The sequence below is a fragment of the Pongo pygmaeus genome, chromosome 4, assembly GCF_028885625.2.
Source record: "Pongo pygmaeus isolate AG05252 chromosome 4, NHGRI_mPonPyg2-v2.0_pri, whole genome shotgun sequence".
NCBI lineage: Eukaryota > Metazoa > Chordata > Mammalia > Primates > Hominidae > Pongo > Pongo pygmaeus.
This window is the reverse complement of record NC_072377.2, coordinates 76,744,250-76,762,517: the sequence shown is the minus strand read 5'-3', so window position 1 is coordinate 76,762,517 and position 18,268 is coordinate 76,744,250. Positions and strand designations below refer to the sequence as shown.

General features: G+C 47.8%; 1 protein-coding gene across 9 annotated transcripts; it reads right to left on the bottom strand.

Annotated features, from left to right (window-relative positions):
• Positions 1–5,507: 5,507 nt before the first annotated feature.
• On the bottom strand, positions 5,508–17,058 carry TMEM171 (transmembrane protein 171). Of its 9 annotated transcripts, XR_010126395.1 has the most exons (5): positions 16,654–17,046; positions 13,306–14,013; positions 8,800–8,941; positions 7,312–7,824; positions 5,660–5,780 (listed from the first exon to the last, which is right to left on the bottom strand). XR_010126395.1 is itself a non-coding variant. In XM_054489613.2 (4 exons), exons 2-4 carry the CDS (start codon positions 13,943–13,945, stop codon positions 5,591–5,593), a joined length of 975 nt encoding a protein of 324 aa, XP_054345588.1. In that variant the 5' UTR covers positions 13,946–14,013; positions 16,654–17,058; the 3' UTR covers positions 5,508–5,590. The 9 variants fall into 9 exon arrangements, 7 of the variants coding, with proteins under 7 accessions (XP_054345588.1, XP_054345590.1, XP_063520944.1 ...); XM_054489613.2 differs by lacking the exon at positions 7,312–7,824 and having other exon boundaries at positions 5,508–5,783; positions 16,654–17,058; XM_054489615.2 differs by lacking the exon at positions 7,312–7,824 and having other exon boundaries at positions 5,508–5,780; positions 16,654–17,058.
• Between the last annotated feature and the right edge of the window lie 1,210 nt (positions 17,059–18,268).

Sequence of the window (18,268 nt, the reverse complement as noted above, 5' to 3'; positions counted from 1 at the left end):
CTCTTTGCCAGCCACGTGTACAGTAAGGAGCAGAAAAGATGGTGCTAGCAGAGTAGAAAGTCCATTTGCATAATAAGATTGGGGGAAAAACCAGCCTTCCCCCACACACCATGTAAACGTCACACCTGATCGAACCAATCTGTGGGCCCTATGTAAATCAGATGCCGCCTCCTTAAGCCTGCCTACAAAGTCTAGCACAGTCCACCGAAGGCTGGCTTTTCCCTTTCGGACACCTCTCTCTCGAAAGAGAGCTACTCTCCTTTCTCCTTCCTTCCGCCTATTAAACTTTCTGCTCCTTAACCCACTCATGTGTCCGTCTGTTTAATCTTCTTGGCGCCAGATGAGGAACCCCAGGTTTTTACCCAAAACAATTACGCTGCTTCACCAGAAGAAAGGAACAGAGTTTCAGAGCCTACATAAAGGAATCTTGGAGGCAGTGTAACACCTATGGGTCTGAGGGAAGGCAGGTGCACCACCAGCCGCATCTGGAGGGGGGGTCTAGGACACTAGGCAGACAGAGAAATGGCTGCTTCCTGGGGTGGGATCTGGGCCCCCAGGAAGACTTTGAGTTTGAGGAAGAGCCTCAGCCCCTGCAGAGGCTACCCTGGCATCTCCCCAAGCCTCTCCATCCAGCTGGGTTCTGACCACTCAATCCTATCTTCCGAGGAAAAGAGACAGTCCTCCTGCTTCATGAAAACCCCTTATAAATTAGTTATTTGGACCACCTGGTACCAGCAGGCAGGATTCACTTGCTATTCAAAAGCCTTTAAGGAAATGTTCTGGGAGTGGCTTGGCTCAGGACAGCAGAGGCTCCTCCCCGCCGACCTACCCACTCACCCACCCTGCCCAACTTCCAGCCCCTTGCGGCTCTGAGCAGCCTTGGGAGAGAACACACACTGTTTAAGTGGCTGCCCACTGCCCTCATAAACCTGCTGCCTGCCCGGCCTGTCCCCTTGGGGAGGGAGGGGGGATGTCACACTACACTCCTGGCCTCACCTCAGCCAATATCTCCCCGGGGAGGTCGCCGGGCAGGGGCAGACAGCATTTTCAAGCAGTCACATGCCATACCCAGCAGGGCTCTCCCCCCACCAAGCATTCCTTAGGGAGGAAAAGCTGCATCCCAGTCGTCCACTTGGTTCCTCTTGGGGTGCTTGTGCTGGTGGCAGCATGCATGAGACTCCAGGAATCCCAAGTATGCAAGATCCCGGGAGGGCTTATGGCCTGCAGCCGAAGCCAAAGCCAGAAGACCATGCATGGTTCCCCTTCAACAGTCCAGGACGTTTCTCCCCTCAGGCCCACCGCCCCCACAGTGTGCTTCCTGATTACCCTCTCTCTGGGAGAAGCTCCTACATCAGGGGCCCATGGAGCAGGGTTTTCTGCACCCAGGGAGCAGCCAGCAGAAGCCAGCCCACCGTCCTAACCCGGGAAAGTCACCCACCCTGATTCACCAGAGGTTGGGGGCACTGAGGGCCAGGATAGTTTTCACACTACTCCTCACTTGGGGTCTCCAGTATTTTCCATTTTGACCCAAATATCATTTTCCTCTATCTCTGCCTGTTGTGATAAACATCATCTGGTGCTCCCACGGAGCACAGTCTTGGCCTCTTCCAAGATGAAGAAGCAAAGATAAAAACCACACCTTCCTTAATAAATGAGTCCAAGATCCCCCGTCTGGAGATAGAGGGGTACTGCACACTTGTGAGAGGAACAGGAAGGTGATGAGCCCCTGGCTTTGTTTCCCACGCCCTTGTGGGTGTCTCACCAACAGAGCTTCCTGGGACACTGGGACAGAGAGACTGTAGGAAGCCCCCATAAGCACTGGGGGCTGGGGGCTGGGGGCTGAGTGTGAACCCACACCCCTCCCCATGAGAACCCCTAGCACAGGCTGGGACATGTACACAGGACTCCCCAGAAGGCCGAGAAGTGACAAGAGAGGTCATAATCCCAGATTATCTAGCCCACAGGGTGTGACCTCTGCAGTTTATCTTGTCACCATAGGCAGCATTTCCCAGATTCCCAGATGGTAAACATTATCTCCTGGGGTGGAGGAGGTGGTAGATTTATTGGGCAGGGGAATTTGACATTTTCAACAATTACTCTAGGTGGTTCTCATCTTCCTGGAATTTAGGAAACACTGCAAGACTTTCCTCCACTTCACAGGGGCCCCACCTGAGCTCTGCATATGCTCTCAGGAAAGTTCCTGGCTGATCGGCTGAACTGCCAGGTATCTTTTCCATAACCTAAGGCCAGTTCTGAGGTCTAATTCCCAGTTCCTGTCTCTGGACCCACTCCTTTCCTAAGACCTACCCTGGAATGATGGCCCCTTCAGGAAAGACCCACTGCCCACATTGCCTCAGTGCTCAACACAGCACCCATATCAGAAAACCAATGGCCACATCCACATGACTGGGGCAGGGGGCAGGCACCATAACTCTTCTATCCCCACATGAAACTCTCAGGTAGAAACTGGATGAATATTGCCTGCCCCTCAGCTTTCATCAACTGGTGGCATGGGTGGGTTATCCCACCTGAATTTGTAGACCTCATCACTATTTTATCTAAAGTGGGGTATCAGACCTCCCAAAGCCATAGGAGGAAAATCTGGAGCAAGATTTGTAAGATTCTGTGTGCTGATGATAATGTCTGGTATTCCAAACCAAGTAACATACATGAAGAGATACTCAGTATCATTGGCCATTAGAGAAATACAATTCAATGAAAAACTACTTCATATCAAGTAGGATAGCTATACTTTTTTAAAAATAGAAAACAAGTGTTGGTGAGGAAATGGAAAAATTAGACCCCTCACACATTGCTGGTAGAAATGTAAAATGGTGGAAAACAGGGTGGTGGTTCTTCCAAAACTTAAAGTTAACATGTGATCCAGCAATTCCGCTGCTAGGTATATACCCTAAAGAATTGAAAACAGGTACTCCAACAAATACTTGCACATGCATGTTCATAGCAGCATCATTCACAATGGTCAAAAGGTACACACAACCCAGATGTCCACCCATGGATGAATGGATAAACAAAGTGTGGTATATTCACACAATGGAGTAGTACTTGGCCATAAAAAATGAAGTACTGATATATGTTACAACATGCTAAATGAAAGAAACCAGACACAAAAGGTCACATATTGTATGATTCCACTTATATGAAATACCCAGAATAGGTAAACACATACAGACAGAAAGCAGACTGGAAAGGGCATAGAGGAGGAGAAGGAGGGGCTGCTTAATGTGTGTGTGGTTTTATTTTAGGGTGATGAAAATGATTTGGAATTAGTTAGAGGTGGTGGTTTGTATAACACTGTGAATGTATTAAAGGCCACTGAATTGTTCACTTTAAAATGGTTAATTGTAGGCTGGGCACAATGACTCACCCACTGAATACAGCAAAGGACTGATAGAAATGAAATAGACTTCCATAACTTGCAATCCCAACACTTTGGGAGGCCAAGGCAGGAGGATTGCTTGAACCCTGGGAGTTGGAGACCAGCCTGGGTAATATAGTAAAATCCCATCTCTATGAAAAATTTAAAAAATTAGCTGGGTGTGGTGGCACTCGCCTGTAATCTCAGCTACTCAGGAGGCTGAAGTAGGAAGATGGCTTGAGCCCAGAGTTAGAGGCTGCAGTGAGCTGTGATCGCATCACTCTATTTCAGCCTGGGCAACAAAGTGAGACCCAGTCTCGAAATCCATACATACATACATACATAAATTGTTCATTGTATTATGCAAATTTTAGCTCAATAAAAAAGCTAACAAACCTAAGAAAAACAAGGCACAGTCCACCAAGGGGGCTTTCAGAAGCTGTCATCCTCTGCCAGCACCATGCTAGGAAAAGAACACGTCTTGCTTGGGGTAAATGATTTGGCCCAGCTCTGCTGCATGTGATTTCAGCCCCACAATAAACATCCTCACACTTTCAGCATTTTCAAAGCTGGGAGGTTTGCAGACTTCAGCTTCAGTCTCAGGTTTGCTGAATACTGTGAAGGACTGATGGAACCAGAGTGGATTCCATAACCAGAAGATCAAACTTATTCCTGAGCCTAGCAACCCCCTTGCTGAAGTTTACTAGCATAGCATATAAATGTAAAATACCCAGTTACAAACCCCAACACTGAGCCACTAAAAAGTTTCTTGATTAATATGAGGACTCATAAATGCTTAAAAGTAATTCTACCTAGAAGTTTCAGCTCAGGCATTTTAAACAGCAGCAGAAGGAAGTTTTGTTCTAATTTTTAAATGTGAATAATTAACCTCCCAGGAGGAAAAATGGCAGAATTTTAAGAGCAGTTCAAGCCAATAAATGTCCAATTTAAAAACAGATTAGTACTGCTGGTACCAACTGCCACCCTGACTTATCTCAGTGGCAATTCACATGAAATCAGTCATTACTTCAGTCAAACTGTTGGAGCCTGCACACCCCTTTGCTCTGTTTTCAGGCACTTAAATGCTGGAATGAACCAATTTGGGGGCAGATTATGGCTTGTGTAAAAGGCATTAAAAAATTCACATTTTTGCTACACTAAATGTTGTTACCAAAAAAAGCTGTTACTACAGATTTCATATTCTAAAAATCAGTTTCTTCCAGTTAGAAATACCATTAGTCATTATTTCTTAAGGTTTAGATCTAGCATTAAATAAATACATATTAAGACACCCAACTATACAACAGGCTTTGGCTAGCAGTATCCTTATAAGAATAAAAAAGCAATGGTTCAGTCAGTTTTGTTCTAATATGTCATCATACAGAAAGGCAAATCCTTCCTGAGCCTCTTGAGGAGAACCTAGTTGCCAAAGTGTTCCTAGAAATTTCCTGTCAAGAAATTTCACTATAAAGAGACTCCAGGGTATCAACATGCTTGTGACTGCCCCAGCATAAAGCCTCCCTAATCATCTTCTTTCAAAAGCAAAGAAAAGAAAAGGGGAGTAAGAAGAGGAGAAAAGAGGAGGGGAGAGAAAGAGAAAAGGGAAGAAGAGAAGAAATAATAAAGAATGAAGGGAGTAATCTTGTTTTTCTGTTTCAGAAGCAGCTAACCCTGGAGAGAGAATGGACCAAGCTAAACATTAATCATTGCTGCTGGTAGGCCTCTGACAGCACAAGGTGGTGAGCCTGTCTTTCAGAAACCACCTAGCTGGGTTCAAAACCAAGCCCATCATGTAGAAGCTATGTGATCTTGAAGAAGTTAATTAGACTCTCTGAACCTTTTTTTCTTTATCCACCAATAAAAAGAATCTCACCAACCTCCCAGGGTTGTAGGTCCAAGTGTATAATGTACAAATGAATAAATTAAGGCAGTCTCACTGCTGTTGTCATTCCCTTGTCATTGAAAAGACATTGAGTACAAATGGATAGATGCTATCCAAAGAGGACACGTTCAGTGCCTGGACCATGGGCACTTTGCCCCTCTCCATGGTCTGAAGCACTAATTGCTGGAATCTAACCTGGAAGGTTGGTTACCCTTGTTGATGCTGTAGCAAGAAAGTCAGAATATAGCCAATGCTATTGTATTTTTTATTTAAAAAAATTAAATAAAATAGTGATCCATTACATATAAAACTGAACTGGAGTCCATAGTTTACGGTGGGGAAGGCTCAGAAGATAGAGGCAAGAATGTAGCTGCAGCATTTTCTTTTTCTTCATATCTAGGAGGCAATTCAGATGGAAGATGTGCAGTGTGTGAGGCCTCAGAAGATGAATTCGTCCCAGAAATGGTATATATAGATTCACAGTCTCTTTCAAAGGCTGCACCCTCTGAAGCTGGGGTCCTGCTAAAGAGAAGGAGAGAGAACATGAAGGGGAGGGGATGAAAACAGTGACACCCCTTTAGTACTATGTTCTTTTGAAATCTTTGATTACATGCACTTAAGAGTATTTGCAAGAATCTGAGGAGTAATTTCTCCTACACTCTACTTTTCATAGATTTGTTTTGATTTCTTACCTCTTCCTTTTCCTAGAGCTGAGTGTAACATTAAGACAGTCTCACTCCTGCTGTCATTCCCCTTGTCATTGAAAAGACATTGAAAACAAATTTACAGACACCATCCAAAGAGAACATAGACACATACACATACACACACACACACACACACACACAGACACACTTACTGTTCTCTGCTATTCTGTCTTCTGGGACAGCTAACATAAGGTAGACAAACTTATGCATATGGAAAATTAAAACATTAAGCCACAAACCTGAAGGACGGCAGGAAGGCATACTGGCTAATGGAGTGGGCTCTAACAAAGGCCGACCTGCACTGGAATCTACTCTGCTGCTTCCCAGCTGTGTGATCTTGGGCAAGTTAGTTAACATTGCTAAAGCTCAGTTTCCTTATCTGTAAAATGAGGATGATAACATTCCTTTCTCCTAGAGTGGATATGAGAGTTACATAAACTAATGCAAGAAAAGCCAGACCCTGGGACACAGAAATCACAGTAGCAGCAGCAGTAGTTTAAGTTACTAGACATTGATTTTAGGGTTTGGGGAAGTTTATCATTAGAAGAAAAAAATACAAACATTCACGATGAGAATTCTACAGAGGTCCAGCCCTAGCCTGCCCTTTCTCCATGCAGGGCCACTCCCACATGCACCTCCCTGGATCCCCCCATCACGACCCCATATGAAGCTCTAAAGCCAATTCTATCCTTGTCAGCCACCTCTTTCCCTCTCCCATCAGAATAACCTGTCCCCCTACTTTTGTGGGAAAAGAATCTCTACACAACTTCGTTCCCTCCAGGCCCCAGAGGAAAGGCACCCTGGCCCCTGCTCCAAGGCCCACTGCCTGCTCCATCAGAGCAGGGTGGAGAGGGAGTTCCTTAAACACGAAAGACAAGGTAAGGTGGTGCTATCTCCAGCAATGAACACCAGTCTCTCTGTGCCTGCTGCTCACTGCATGCAAAAATGCACATATCTCATTGTCTTAACTGCTTCACCCTATGACAATGTGAAGCAATTCTTCCTTCCCTTCCTAAACCCTGGTTTCCCATTCTAGAAGGTACCACCAGAGCCTTCTCCAGCCCTGCTCCCTCAGCACACCATTTCTGGGGTCTGCACAGGCCCCTCCTGGGGGTTTCCCACTAGTCCCTGACTCTTTGCCCTCCTGGTTCTCCAACAACCTCTGCAGCTCCATCTCCATCACCTCCTCTCTCTCCCAAAACCCAGCCCCTCCCAATCTGCCTCCAAGGCCCTCATCTCACTGTACCACCACCATCGGCCACCCACCATCCTTTCCCTACCGAAACCAAGCTCATCACTCACGTCCTCTCAGTTGGGGACCTCTGAGCTTCCCTGTCACTCACCCTGGAACTCATCATCTTCGCCTCTTCCTCAGTGTCCTTCTCCATCCGGACCCCCTCTCCCAGGCTCCTGGCACCTCAGGCCTGTCCCAGTAGAGCCTGCCTCGCTGCATTCTGTGTGGGGTGGGTATTGACCTGATGTTCTCTGTGGCCCAGGGAAGGAGCGAATATTGAAGGAGAGGCCCAGTTGTGTTGGATCAGGGCTCAGGCTGATTTTAGCCAGTCACCCAAGCACGGCCATCAGAGTACTAAAGCCCTTCTGTAACTGTTGGGGATCCCGAGACCCTCATACCTCTCCATGATCTAAAGCAGTGAAGCCTAGCATAGCAGGGGCCTCCTGGCCCATTCCTGGTGCTCAGTCTGATTGGTGGGTCATTAAACATTCTTTTTTTTTCCCCTTGAGATAGAGTCTCTCTCTGTTGCCCAGGCTGGAGTGCAGTGGCGCGATCTCGGCTTGTGGCAGAATAGGGTCTGGAGGCAGGGAACCTATGGCCGTTTCACGCTGACTTCCTAGAACTAAATTGAAAGGAAAACCCTAACTTTCCACCCCTAAGTAACAAAAGGACCAAAGACTACTGCCTTTGCAAACACCCACCTTTCAGCAGATGGGAAATTGAAAGTGCCTCTGATTGGTTGCTTTTTGCAACCAATCAGGCATTTGCACAGGAGAACTACTTTGTAACTTCACTTCAGCCTCTCATTGGCTGCTTTCTGCAACCAATCAGACGGATTGTGGGCCACCATTTCATTTACATGAGGTGAACACAAAGTGGCCAATGGGAAACCTCTAGGGGTGATTTGGACCCAAGAAGATTCTGGAACTGGGCCCTTGAGCAGCTGTTCAGGCTTGCTCCCACCCTGTGGAGTGTACTTCCATTTTCAATAAAATTTTGCTTTTGTTGCTTCATTCTTTCCTTGCTTCGTTTGTGCATTTTGTCCAGTTCTTTGTTCAAAACACAAAGAACCTGGACACCCTCCACCGGTAACAGGCTCACTGCAACCTCTGCCTCTTGCGTTCAATCGATCCTCATGACTCAGCCTCCTGAGTAGCTAGGATTACAGGTGCCTGCCACCATCCCCAGCTAATTCTTCTATTTTTTGTAGAGATGGGGTTTTGCCATGTTGGCCAGGCTGGTCTCAAACTCCTAAGCTCAAGTGATCCACTCACCTTGGTCTCCCAAAATGCTGGGATTACAGATGTGAGCCACAGCACCCGGCAAGGGTTGTTAAACATTCTGAGTATCACCCCTGTTAGGAGCACATAAGGATGCCTGGAGTAGGCTTTATATTAACCCAGCATGATCACTTTATCATTTTTAACTTATGTGCTGTCCAAAGTTTCTGCAAAGGTACTATTAATATCAAGACACTAATTCTGACATAACATCAGCAAAAAAGATACACTTGAATGCCTCCTGGTGAACCACACAGCCTTAATACCAGTGGGGCCTGAATTCAGGCCTCTCTTGAAGTTCAAATTGAAATTCTTACCCATAGTTGAAAATACTGTAATATGAAGGGGGATTTTCATTCGGAAGCAGACTGTTAGTGCCAGGACTCTCAGCGACCGCAGAAGCTGAAGATTCAGGAAAGTAAGGTGGTGGAGGGGGTGGAAATATTATTACCGAGTCACCTAAGGAAACAATATTTAGCTGAAGACAGGTGGGTAATAAATGGAAGCAAATTAGCAAAAGCAAAATTAATTATATATTTGGCCCATTTATATAAAAGGTCAACACACCTGCTGCTAACTGCAGAATTTAAAAGTAAGCCCATTAAATGTATAGAGGTAGAAAAGTAGACTAGATTACCAGGGGCTAGGAGGGGGTTCGGGAGGAGGAAGGGAGTGGGAATTGCTGTTTGGTGAGTACAGAGTTGCTATTTGGGATAATGGAAGAGTTTCAGAAATTGATGATGATAATAGTTGAACAACACTGTGACTGTATTCAATGCCACTAAACCATTTAAAAACAGTTTGGCTGGGTGCAGTGGCTCACACCTATAATCCCAGCACTTTGGGAAGCTGAGGAGGAAGGATCGCTTGACCCCAGGAGTTGGAGACCAGCCTGGCCAACACAGCGATATCTCATCTCAAAAAAATTAAAAGAAAAAAATTAGCCAGACGTGGGAGTACACACCTGTAGTCCCAGCTACTCGGAAGGCTGAGATAGGAGGACTGCTTGAGCCCAGGAGTTCTAGGCTGCAGTGAACTATGATTGTACCACTGCACTCCAGCCTGGGTGACAGAGCAAGACCCTGTCTTAAAAAAAAAAAAAAAAAAAAAAAAAATGCCAGGCGTGGTGGCTCACGCCTGTAATCCCAGCATTTTAGGAGGCTGAAGCGGGTGGATCACTTGAGGTCAGGAGTTCAAGACCAGCCTGGCCAACATGGCGAAACCCCGTCTCTACTAAAAATACAAAGAAAAAACAATCAGGCAGGTGTGGTGGCAGGCGCCTGTAATCCCAGCTGCTCGGGAGGCTGAGGCAGGAGAATTGCTTGAACCCGGGAGGCAGAGGCTGTGGTGAGCCAGGATCATGCCACTGCACTCCAGCCTGGGCGACAGAGTGAGATTCTGTTTCAAAACAAAACAAAACAAAAAGCAGTTTAAATTGTTTATGCTACATATATATATATATATTTTTTTTTTACCATAAAATTTTTAAAAGTAGGCCTACATTTCAGAATCCAGAGTGCTGACCATTATGGTATGAAAGCGGGTCTATATTTTGTAGCAAGTCTAAGCCCAAGCCTTCTTGTGAATTGTTTGCTAACAAGCTCCTTTCCCTCCTCTGGGGTGTCTACTGCTGATAAAGCTTTTCTCGTTTTCAGCCTACAACTTTAATTCACAAGTTAGCTGTTGGCTAAAGTGCCTTGTTCCTCAAATGTAGTTTCAGCCCCTGAGCAAATGACAATAAGCCATACTACAGCCCCTAACTGTTATTTACCAAAATTTCACCCATACAGATGAAGGTTGAACCCAAAGAAGTTTGGTTTTTGCATTTCTGTGGCTACTGTTCACTCCAGAATACATCCTCATGTTTTGAGGAGAAACTAGGGACCAGATGCAAGCTCTAATTTGTATTCCGATTCCAATATAAAATGCACCACACAACTGGACCAGAACAGTGTAGAGCTGTGGCAGCACCACTGCTGGGGGCCTGGTGAAAGCCTCTGAGAAGCTGGCAATAGTAATAACAGTTCAGAAAAAATGAAGAAGATGGGGCTTTACTTCCCTGTAGTGGTTCGCACTCCTAGCATGTCTGATGCTTGCTTAGGGTGGCATAGGATTCTTTAAAGTGATGGGGGTTCCAACCTGAACAAGCTAGGCGATCTCCTTGACCTCAGCCGCCACAGCTGTAAACTGCAGGCCGGGCGGTCCCTGCATCACAGGACAGATAGAAGGACTAGATGGGCCGATTTGCATCTGGCAGTGAACACAGTGCGGAGCACAGAGCCAACTCTCTCAGCTCAACACCAGCCAAGGGCACTGATTTGCATGATGAAGAAACACCACAGAGGCAATTGGCCACTGGCTCCACTCTCTACCTTTCATGAGCCACAGCAGCCTCAATCATTTCCCAGAGGGAATTTAGCCCTTCAGAAAATGCATTAATCCCATCTCCCGTTCCTTCTGCAAGGAGAAGGCAATGAGGGTTTAAAATACATTTTGCTAATCTAAAGGTGAGAAAGCATAATAGTGGTCCTGGGATTCTCATTTACTTTTTTAGAAGGTCTTGGGAGGTTAGAGGAATTGGGGTTGTGTTCACTTCCATTACACACTATAGAATAAAGAACCTGTGAAGTAACCCTTGAGGGCAGGCCAATCACCTCTCAAAAACACACAAGGATATGCCCCAGTAACCCTGTTACCTCCAAGACTCTCCAGCCCTTTGGCCCAGCAGCTTGGCCTGCCCACACCCTGCAACCTGCTCTCCCTGGAAAGAGGCCTCTCCTCTGCGAGTTCCCTTTCATGCATCTTTCAGAACTTGATGTCCTCTGTGAGCAGACAACATACACACCCCTCCAAGGAGAGCTGTCTCATATACTTGCTGTGTATCCAGGATAGCACTGAGTGTACCCACAACAAGGAGAGCATGCTTCTCGGATTCTAAAAATGTAAACCCTATTCCACAATATCAAAGGAGAGGAATTAGGATGCAAGATTTTCATAGGTTCGATGGGGGCTTAAAGGGTTAAGTAGAAAAGATTTTAAACCATGTGGTGCCAACTTCAGGACAAGGACACCAGGAGCAGCACCACAGCTCTGTCCACTCTGATTCCAGCTACCAGGTGGAAGGCTGGGCCCCACAACTCCCCTCGAACCGTTCCCAACTAGATGAAAGCATAGCAGCGTTGGATGAACATATTTACTTGTACCCCACGGTGTTCCTCAAGAGCACTGAGAACATCTATCAAATTAAAGGGAGCCCCTTTTTTCATGTAATAACTTCCAAGAACACTTGGTGAAGGATAAAATGGAATCACACCCACGTGCTCTGGGCAGGGTGCTATGCAAGGGCTATTCTGTGGGTGTGCCCACACACTTGGGTTGGAACCTTGCCCTTCCACTTGCTAGGGTGTGACCTTAGGCAAGTCACTTGATATCTACATGCCTCATCTTCTTCCTGTGTAACATGGAGGTACTAACATTATCTGCCTCCTTGGATTGCTGTAGATATGAATGAATTTCACACAGGGGACCTTTAAGAGCACATGATAAAGCACTTAAATGGGTGTTTGGCACAAAAATAGACCCTATATAAGTGTTAGCTATTGTGAATATACAGCTAATATTTGCATTGTCACCATAAATATATTAATGCATCAATATATTAATAAATAGGCTGGGAGCATCCACCCTGGCTCTACACAAGGAATGGTTGCAGATCCATCTGCCCCTCCTCTCCAAGGCTGGTGCCATGCAAGTCCAGCAACCCAGTTCCTCCCCTCCAGGCTGCAGTCAGTGAATTCCACTGCTTCCAGTAGACAGCCCCAAACAGGAGACGCATCTCACTTGTCACATTCCCTCTCTGTCCCCTCCATGGTTTCTGTTCTGCAGATCTCTTTTCCTAGCCTTTTAAATGTCAATGGTTTCACAACTTTACTCTTTCAAAAGTAGGAGACTGAAAAAAAGTGATCCACCAATGAGCAGCGATGGGGTTTTTCCTTGGTTGTGTGAAGCTGAGGCCAACGCTACTGCTATTGTTCTGAGGGGGCAGGCTCCGGGAAATGGCACTCCATCTCTTCTGTAGAACCCGGAGGACCCAAAAGGAACCTGTAGGCATTCCATGGGAGAAAGGTGCTGTCATATTCCATCTTGGTTCATCCCACTGCTTCCAAGCTTTGCCTCAGCCCTGCAGCCACGGATGATGTCACAAAAAAAGAAGGACAACACAGAGACAGTGCAGAGGCCCCTCAAAACACCTGAAGACTGCTGGACTCGGACAGATCCAGAATCCTAGAATGTTAGTGCTGCAAGAATCTTAGAGAGGCACTGCTCGTTTTATAGAGACATAAACCAAGGCAGGAGAGGTTAAGGACTTACAAGGACAGCCAGCTAGTGACAGCCTGGGAGGAGAACCCAAGTGTCCCACAACTAAAATGCTATGTGGTTTTGGTGTGAGAATAACAGGGGTAACAGGATCACTTAGTGAGTCCCTAAGGTGGCAGATGGCTCCAAGGCTGTCCTCACGTTCTTCTCACTTTCCTCTTAATTTGCTCTGTGACCTCAGTCAAGGTCACTACTTAATATCCCAATGCTTTGCAAAGTAGGAAAGAGTTGCTGGGGGGAGAAGATGTATACAAGGTTCCTACGAGGCTTCCCACAGCAGCACCATTGTGTATGTACACATGATGGGGGTGTGTGCGTGTGTGCACACACGTGTGAGAGATGGAAGAATTGAAAAAGAGAATCCAGACGAGAACCAAGAGCAGCTGGTGAAACCCTGCTGCAAAGCCACTGTGATAGCAGCAAGAACGCAAACGGCAGCAACCCACCTACAGTGACCTGGACAGGCTCCATAATCTGGATCTGTCCCTCTTCTCTCTCAGAGGCATCCTGGCCAGCATTCAGCGTGTTTCTCTTCTTAACGTGGGCAACCACGAAGAAACACAATCCCACAAGCACAATCAAGGGCCCCATGATCTGCAGAGAAAGGAACCCACACATCCGGGGCTCTGAGTCGCCACTGTCTGTCTCGTTTAGCGGTTCCTGTGCCCAGCTGGAGCCACATCCAGGGACCCAAATGCCCAGGACGCTGATGAGCATGCCGCTTGTCAAGAACAGAAACCCAAAGATAAGGCACTGGGCAAACTGGCGGCTCTCTCCACAGATGAAGGCTTGGTCGGGGTCCATCTGCTGACCTCTCTGCAGCCCTGCACGGAGCTGAAGTTGCGCCCGGGAGCGGGCCAGGATCACAGCCCCAAGCCCAACCACGGCACATGCAGGCCCCGCCACCTTGAGCACCATGGGGCAGTCTGGGAGGGGCTTATATTGGCATGCCTGGAACCCAAAGATGGAGAGCAGGACTCCCACACACAACAAGACAGCGCCGAAAACAAAGAAGCAGAAGATGAGTTTGCTGACGTGTCTGTCCTGCTGGTCCCCATCTGGCTCAGCAGCAGCTGCAGGATACATGTCCAGGAGAGGCCCCTTCCCGGAGGCAGGGTGGGATGTGTTTTCTTCCCTCCAAGATTTCAGCAGCTCTGCAAACACAACCAAACACCAAATTGACGTGGGCACAGGTGTTCCAGAACCACCCTGGTTTTTTGCTGGCCATTTCTGAAATCACACCACGATGAGGCCTTGGGGGTAGAACTTTATACAACTGATAAGCTGTAGAACAATGAGTTGGTTTATAAGTCAGATAAACTAGCATTCAGAAACTCCTAAATATGTAATTTTACGAGATATTCAAAACAGGAAATTAAATTACTACACATCTAATTTTAAAAAATGAAAGCACATCTTTTTTAAAATATGAAAGAACAAAAGTAACTGGGTGTGGCATTTCCTTTTCTGAGTCTTACAAACTCATTTCCCTGGGGGAAAAAGCACTGGTGAATGAGGGAAGAACCACAGGGATTCTTTCTGATTGCAAATGCCCCACTTTTCATCATAGCTGCTCTCAGCATTTTCAAGTCAGTTAGTTCAGTAACTAACTTTCCATTTCCTGTTTTAGACTACAGCAGCTTTCCATTTCATGTTTTATTCTAAGGCTACATCTACGAAAGACCCAATTTCAGCAATTTCAATAGAATAAGAAGTCTGTTCAGGAACATAGTGGGTTTGGTGGACTTTTAAGTTGATTCTATCAAAATGTGGTTCTTGAGGCCAGGCGCGGTGACTTGTGCCTGTAATCCCAGCACTTTGGGAGGCAGAGGCAGGCAGACTGCTTGAGCTCAGGAGTTAGAGACCAGCCTGGGTGACATAGCAAAACCCCATCTCTGCTAAAAATACAAACTTTAGCCAGGCATGGTGCCTGTGGTCCCAGCTACTTGGTAGGCTGAGGTGGGAGGATCGCTTGAGCCCAGGAGCTGGAGGCTGCAGTGAGCCAAGATCATGCCACTACTCTCCAGCCTGGGCAACAGAGCGAGACCCTGCCAAAAACAAAACAAAACAAAACAAAATGGTTCTTGGGTTCTCAACAAGCACAGACTGGTGACCTAGTTGCTTGGATCTGGGATGACCCTGGAAAGTGTGGCACAGCAGGTCAATGGGAGTGCCATTTTCAGAGTGGACAGGTACCCCAAGGCTGGTGTGGCCTCTCACTCACCCTCCTCCATGGTGTCACCTACTTCCACAAAGAGGTTGAGACTCAGTTAAAAAACAAGCAGCCAATAAAATTGCTAGTTATAAAGCACAAAATGGGTGGAGGGGGGGACTTTGGCTTTGAAAGAATAGTATAAGTGGAATCAAGTGAGAAAGCACCTTCCAGAAAATCACCCAAGCCCTATACTTCAAAGGTATAATACATTAAATATACCAAGTAGTTGTTACAGAGTTGTCTAGCTTACACAGAGCTGACCTAATTATCTCGTTATCTTATTTTACTCCAATGAATGGGATATTTTACCAGGACCCCGTAAGTCAGGTCCTGCATTTGCAAAGACAATCCAAAATCGTGAAGACTATTTTCACCTGCCCAAGGAAAGAAAACTTTAAAAATATTTTGTGCCGCTCACATCCATAGTCCCATGAAGGAACTCAAGACTGAGGTCCTAAGCCCAAGATGATCTTGACAAACCAAAATCACATTGAAGGAAAGTCAGTTTAGGTAAAGAAAGCAAACAGGCTATCTTATACTGGGAAAAACTTTTCCAGGAAAAAGTATGATAGAATCAAAAGGAAGTTGAAGAAAAAAAGGAAATATAGGAAGGAAAAAAGCTTTCATTTCAAACTTGGAAAAACTTGATATACAGATGCAGTTAAGCTGAGACAAAGAAAGCATTGCGCTAATTAATTTTTTAATCTTCCCATTTTTTATTAAGTCAGTAACATCCTGCAGTGAATAAGAATTTCATATTGAGTATACAGTAGTCCTCATTTATCCTACAGGGAGTACATTCCAAAACTCTCAGTGGAATGAAACGATGGAGAGTCCTGAAACCTATATATACTGGGTTTTTTTTTTTGGTGGTTGTTGTTTTAATTTTTTTCCTGAATCATGCAATCTCTTTTGCGGTTTCGGAGACAAGGAAGAGAAGGGTGATTCTCGGCTGCAAAGTCCTATCAGGAATTCATTTATTCCCAGTATAGTCAACTTTGCAGTAAGTCACAAGGCTTCAACTGTCTTAAGGCAAATTCCCAAACACCAGTAAATAGAAGCCCAAAACTGAATCTGTAGTTTCTTGTCCGTGGACTAGTGGACAGAGCACCTGGCTGAGTGTTCACCTCTGATCCAAAATAGTGTGGGAATAGCCTCTCTCTCTCCTTCTCCCACAGATGCACTCACAAACGGATACAAAGACACCCACACTCACTCGCAATGAAACCTTTTCCAAACACCACCCTACACTTAACCTCCCCAAAGCCAAACTCCCCTCTCCAACACTCCTATTGGTTTTCCAAAAGACATTTCCAAAATTCACAGTACCTCTCCACGTCCAAAGCTATGGTGAGTTTGGGGAACGAAACGAGAGGCAAATGCCTTCTGTGCGAAATCGGTTTGCGGCTTTTAGGGAGCCCGAGCGCAACCAACAGCCCGAGGGGCTTGCAGGGGCGCAGATTGGGCTCCGATACCCAGCGCTTCCGCGCTGCCGCGGCTCCCCGCGCCCAGCCTGGCCGCACAGCTCAGCGCCCGACCCGCCGCCTCCGGCGCAGGCGCGCGGGCCGGGGCAGCTTACCTGAAGCTGGGTCCGGCGCCTGGCTGACCGCGCTGCTGTGGGTACTGGCTGGGCGCGGCGTCCGCCTCCACACGCGGCCTCGGCTGCGCCGGCCGCCCTGCACCCTACCCACCGCCCGTCCTGGTGCGGAGGGCGGACCCGGCAGTATTTAGAGAAGGAGGCGGTGCTGCCCGGGCGCGGCGGCCCGGGGAGGGCAGGGCAGTGCAGGAGCGACCGGTGGGAGCTGGCCGCCACCGGGGGCCCGGGGCGCGCCCGCGAGGGAGTGAAGAGCCAGGGGCGGCTTCGGAACCCAGGGCTGGCGGGTTTGGCAGCCTCCGCGCTCGTGGCCGTGCGCGCGAGGAATCTGGGAGAAAAGGGCACCTTCCACGGCTGCCTGGCCCGCACGCCTGGCGGGGCCGGCGAGTTGAGATGCTCCCCCTGGCTGGCGGAACTGCGCGCTCCGCCCGCCGAGGCCCGCGCCCCCTCGAGGCCTGAGGCCCAGTTCTGTAGGGGCGCGAGAGAGCGGCGGCGTGGGGGGCGCGGAGGAAGCGCCTGCCCCCGCCTCCACCGCCTCCTTCGTGGTCACGGCCCAGGCCGAACAGGGTACCGTGCCCCGGCCGCCTTGGCCTTGGCCACCGCGAGGTCCGGGGCGACTACACCCAGCAGCCCTGTGGCCCTCCTGCTGCTCCAGAGACCTGGAGTGGGGTTACAGGGGGAAGCGCCTCGCTGCGAGCTCCCCATCGAATGTGGTGCCACCAGGTCACAGAGACGACGTGCGCTCTACAGAATGTGAGACAAGGGCCCTCCACACCCAGCCATTCAGGCCTGAGGTCCTGGCTCCGAGACTGAGGCCGAGACGCCGCAAGCCCCGCGCCGAACTACCTCTGCCCCTTCCGCACCCACGTGTCTGCCCACAGCACTCCTTTGCGATAGAACCCCTTCCTGGTTCTCTACCACTAATGATCTGCCGGAATTAAACTGGTAACTTTCCCTGCCCTTGATCCGGGAGTGTCGGGATGACTTTGCCAATCCCTGTGCTATTTGTAACCAGCCCCGTGACACGTGATACGGATCCAACTGTGCTAGTTTCCACACCAGGGGTCAGGGCACTGTGGAAGGTGAGTCAAGGGTTCTCTGCCCAAGTGCAGAGGTGCCCTGAGCCATGGGGACTTCCCAGCCCTGCCTTCTCTTCTCAGCTTCCTGTCTGCCTTGCCTGAAACCCTATCTAGAGTTAAGGCCAATGGATGAAACTTTTCAATGTGCAAGCAAGCACTTTACCTACCTGATACAACAAGTGATTCCTGGTCATGCTCGCTGAAGGTAAAGTATGAAGCAGGCTTAGCTAATCATCAGAGGTGAGAAGAGACTTAAAGAACCTGTCAGAGAGGTAAAGAGGGGAGGGGGTTACCTGGGCTTTAGGGTTCACCAGGGAGGCAGAACGGACAAGTTCTGGGCATTGGAATTTGGTGGGGCACTTGCCTGGGTGGCCAAAGGTAGACTTTTTCATAGCCAGGGTGCCCGACCTCTGTAAATCCCCGCCATAACTAACAGCCCTGATTATTGTCAAAATGAACAATGCCAACACTCACGACCCCTTGCTTTGTGGTTCTTTGCTACATCCCTCCAGCAGTTCCGA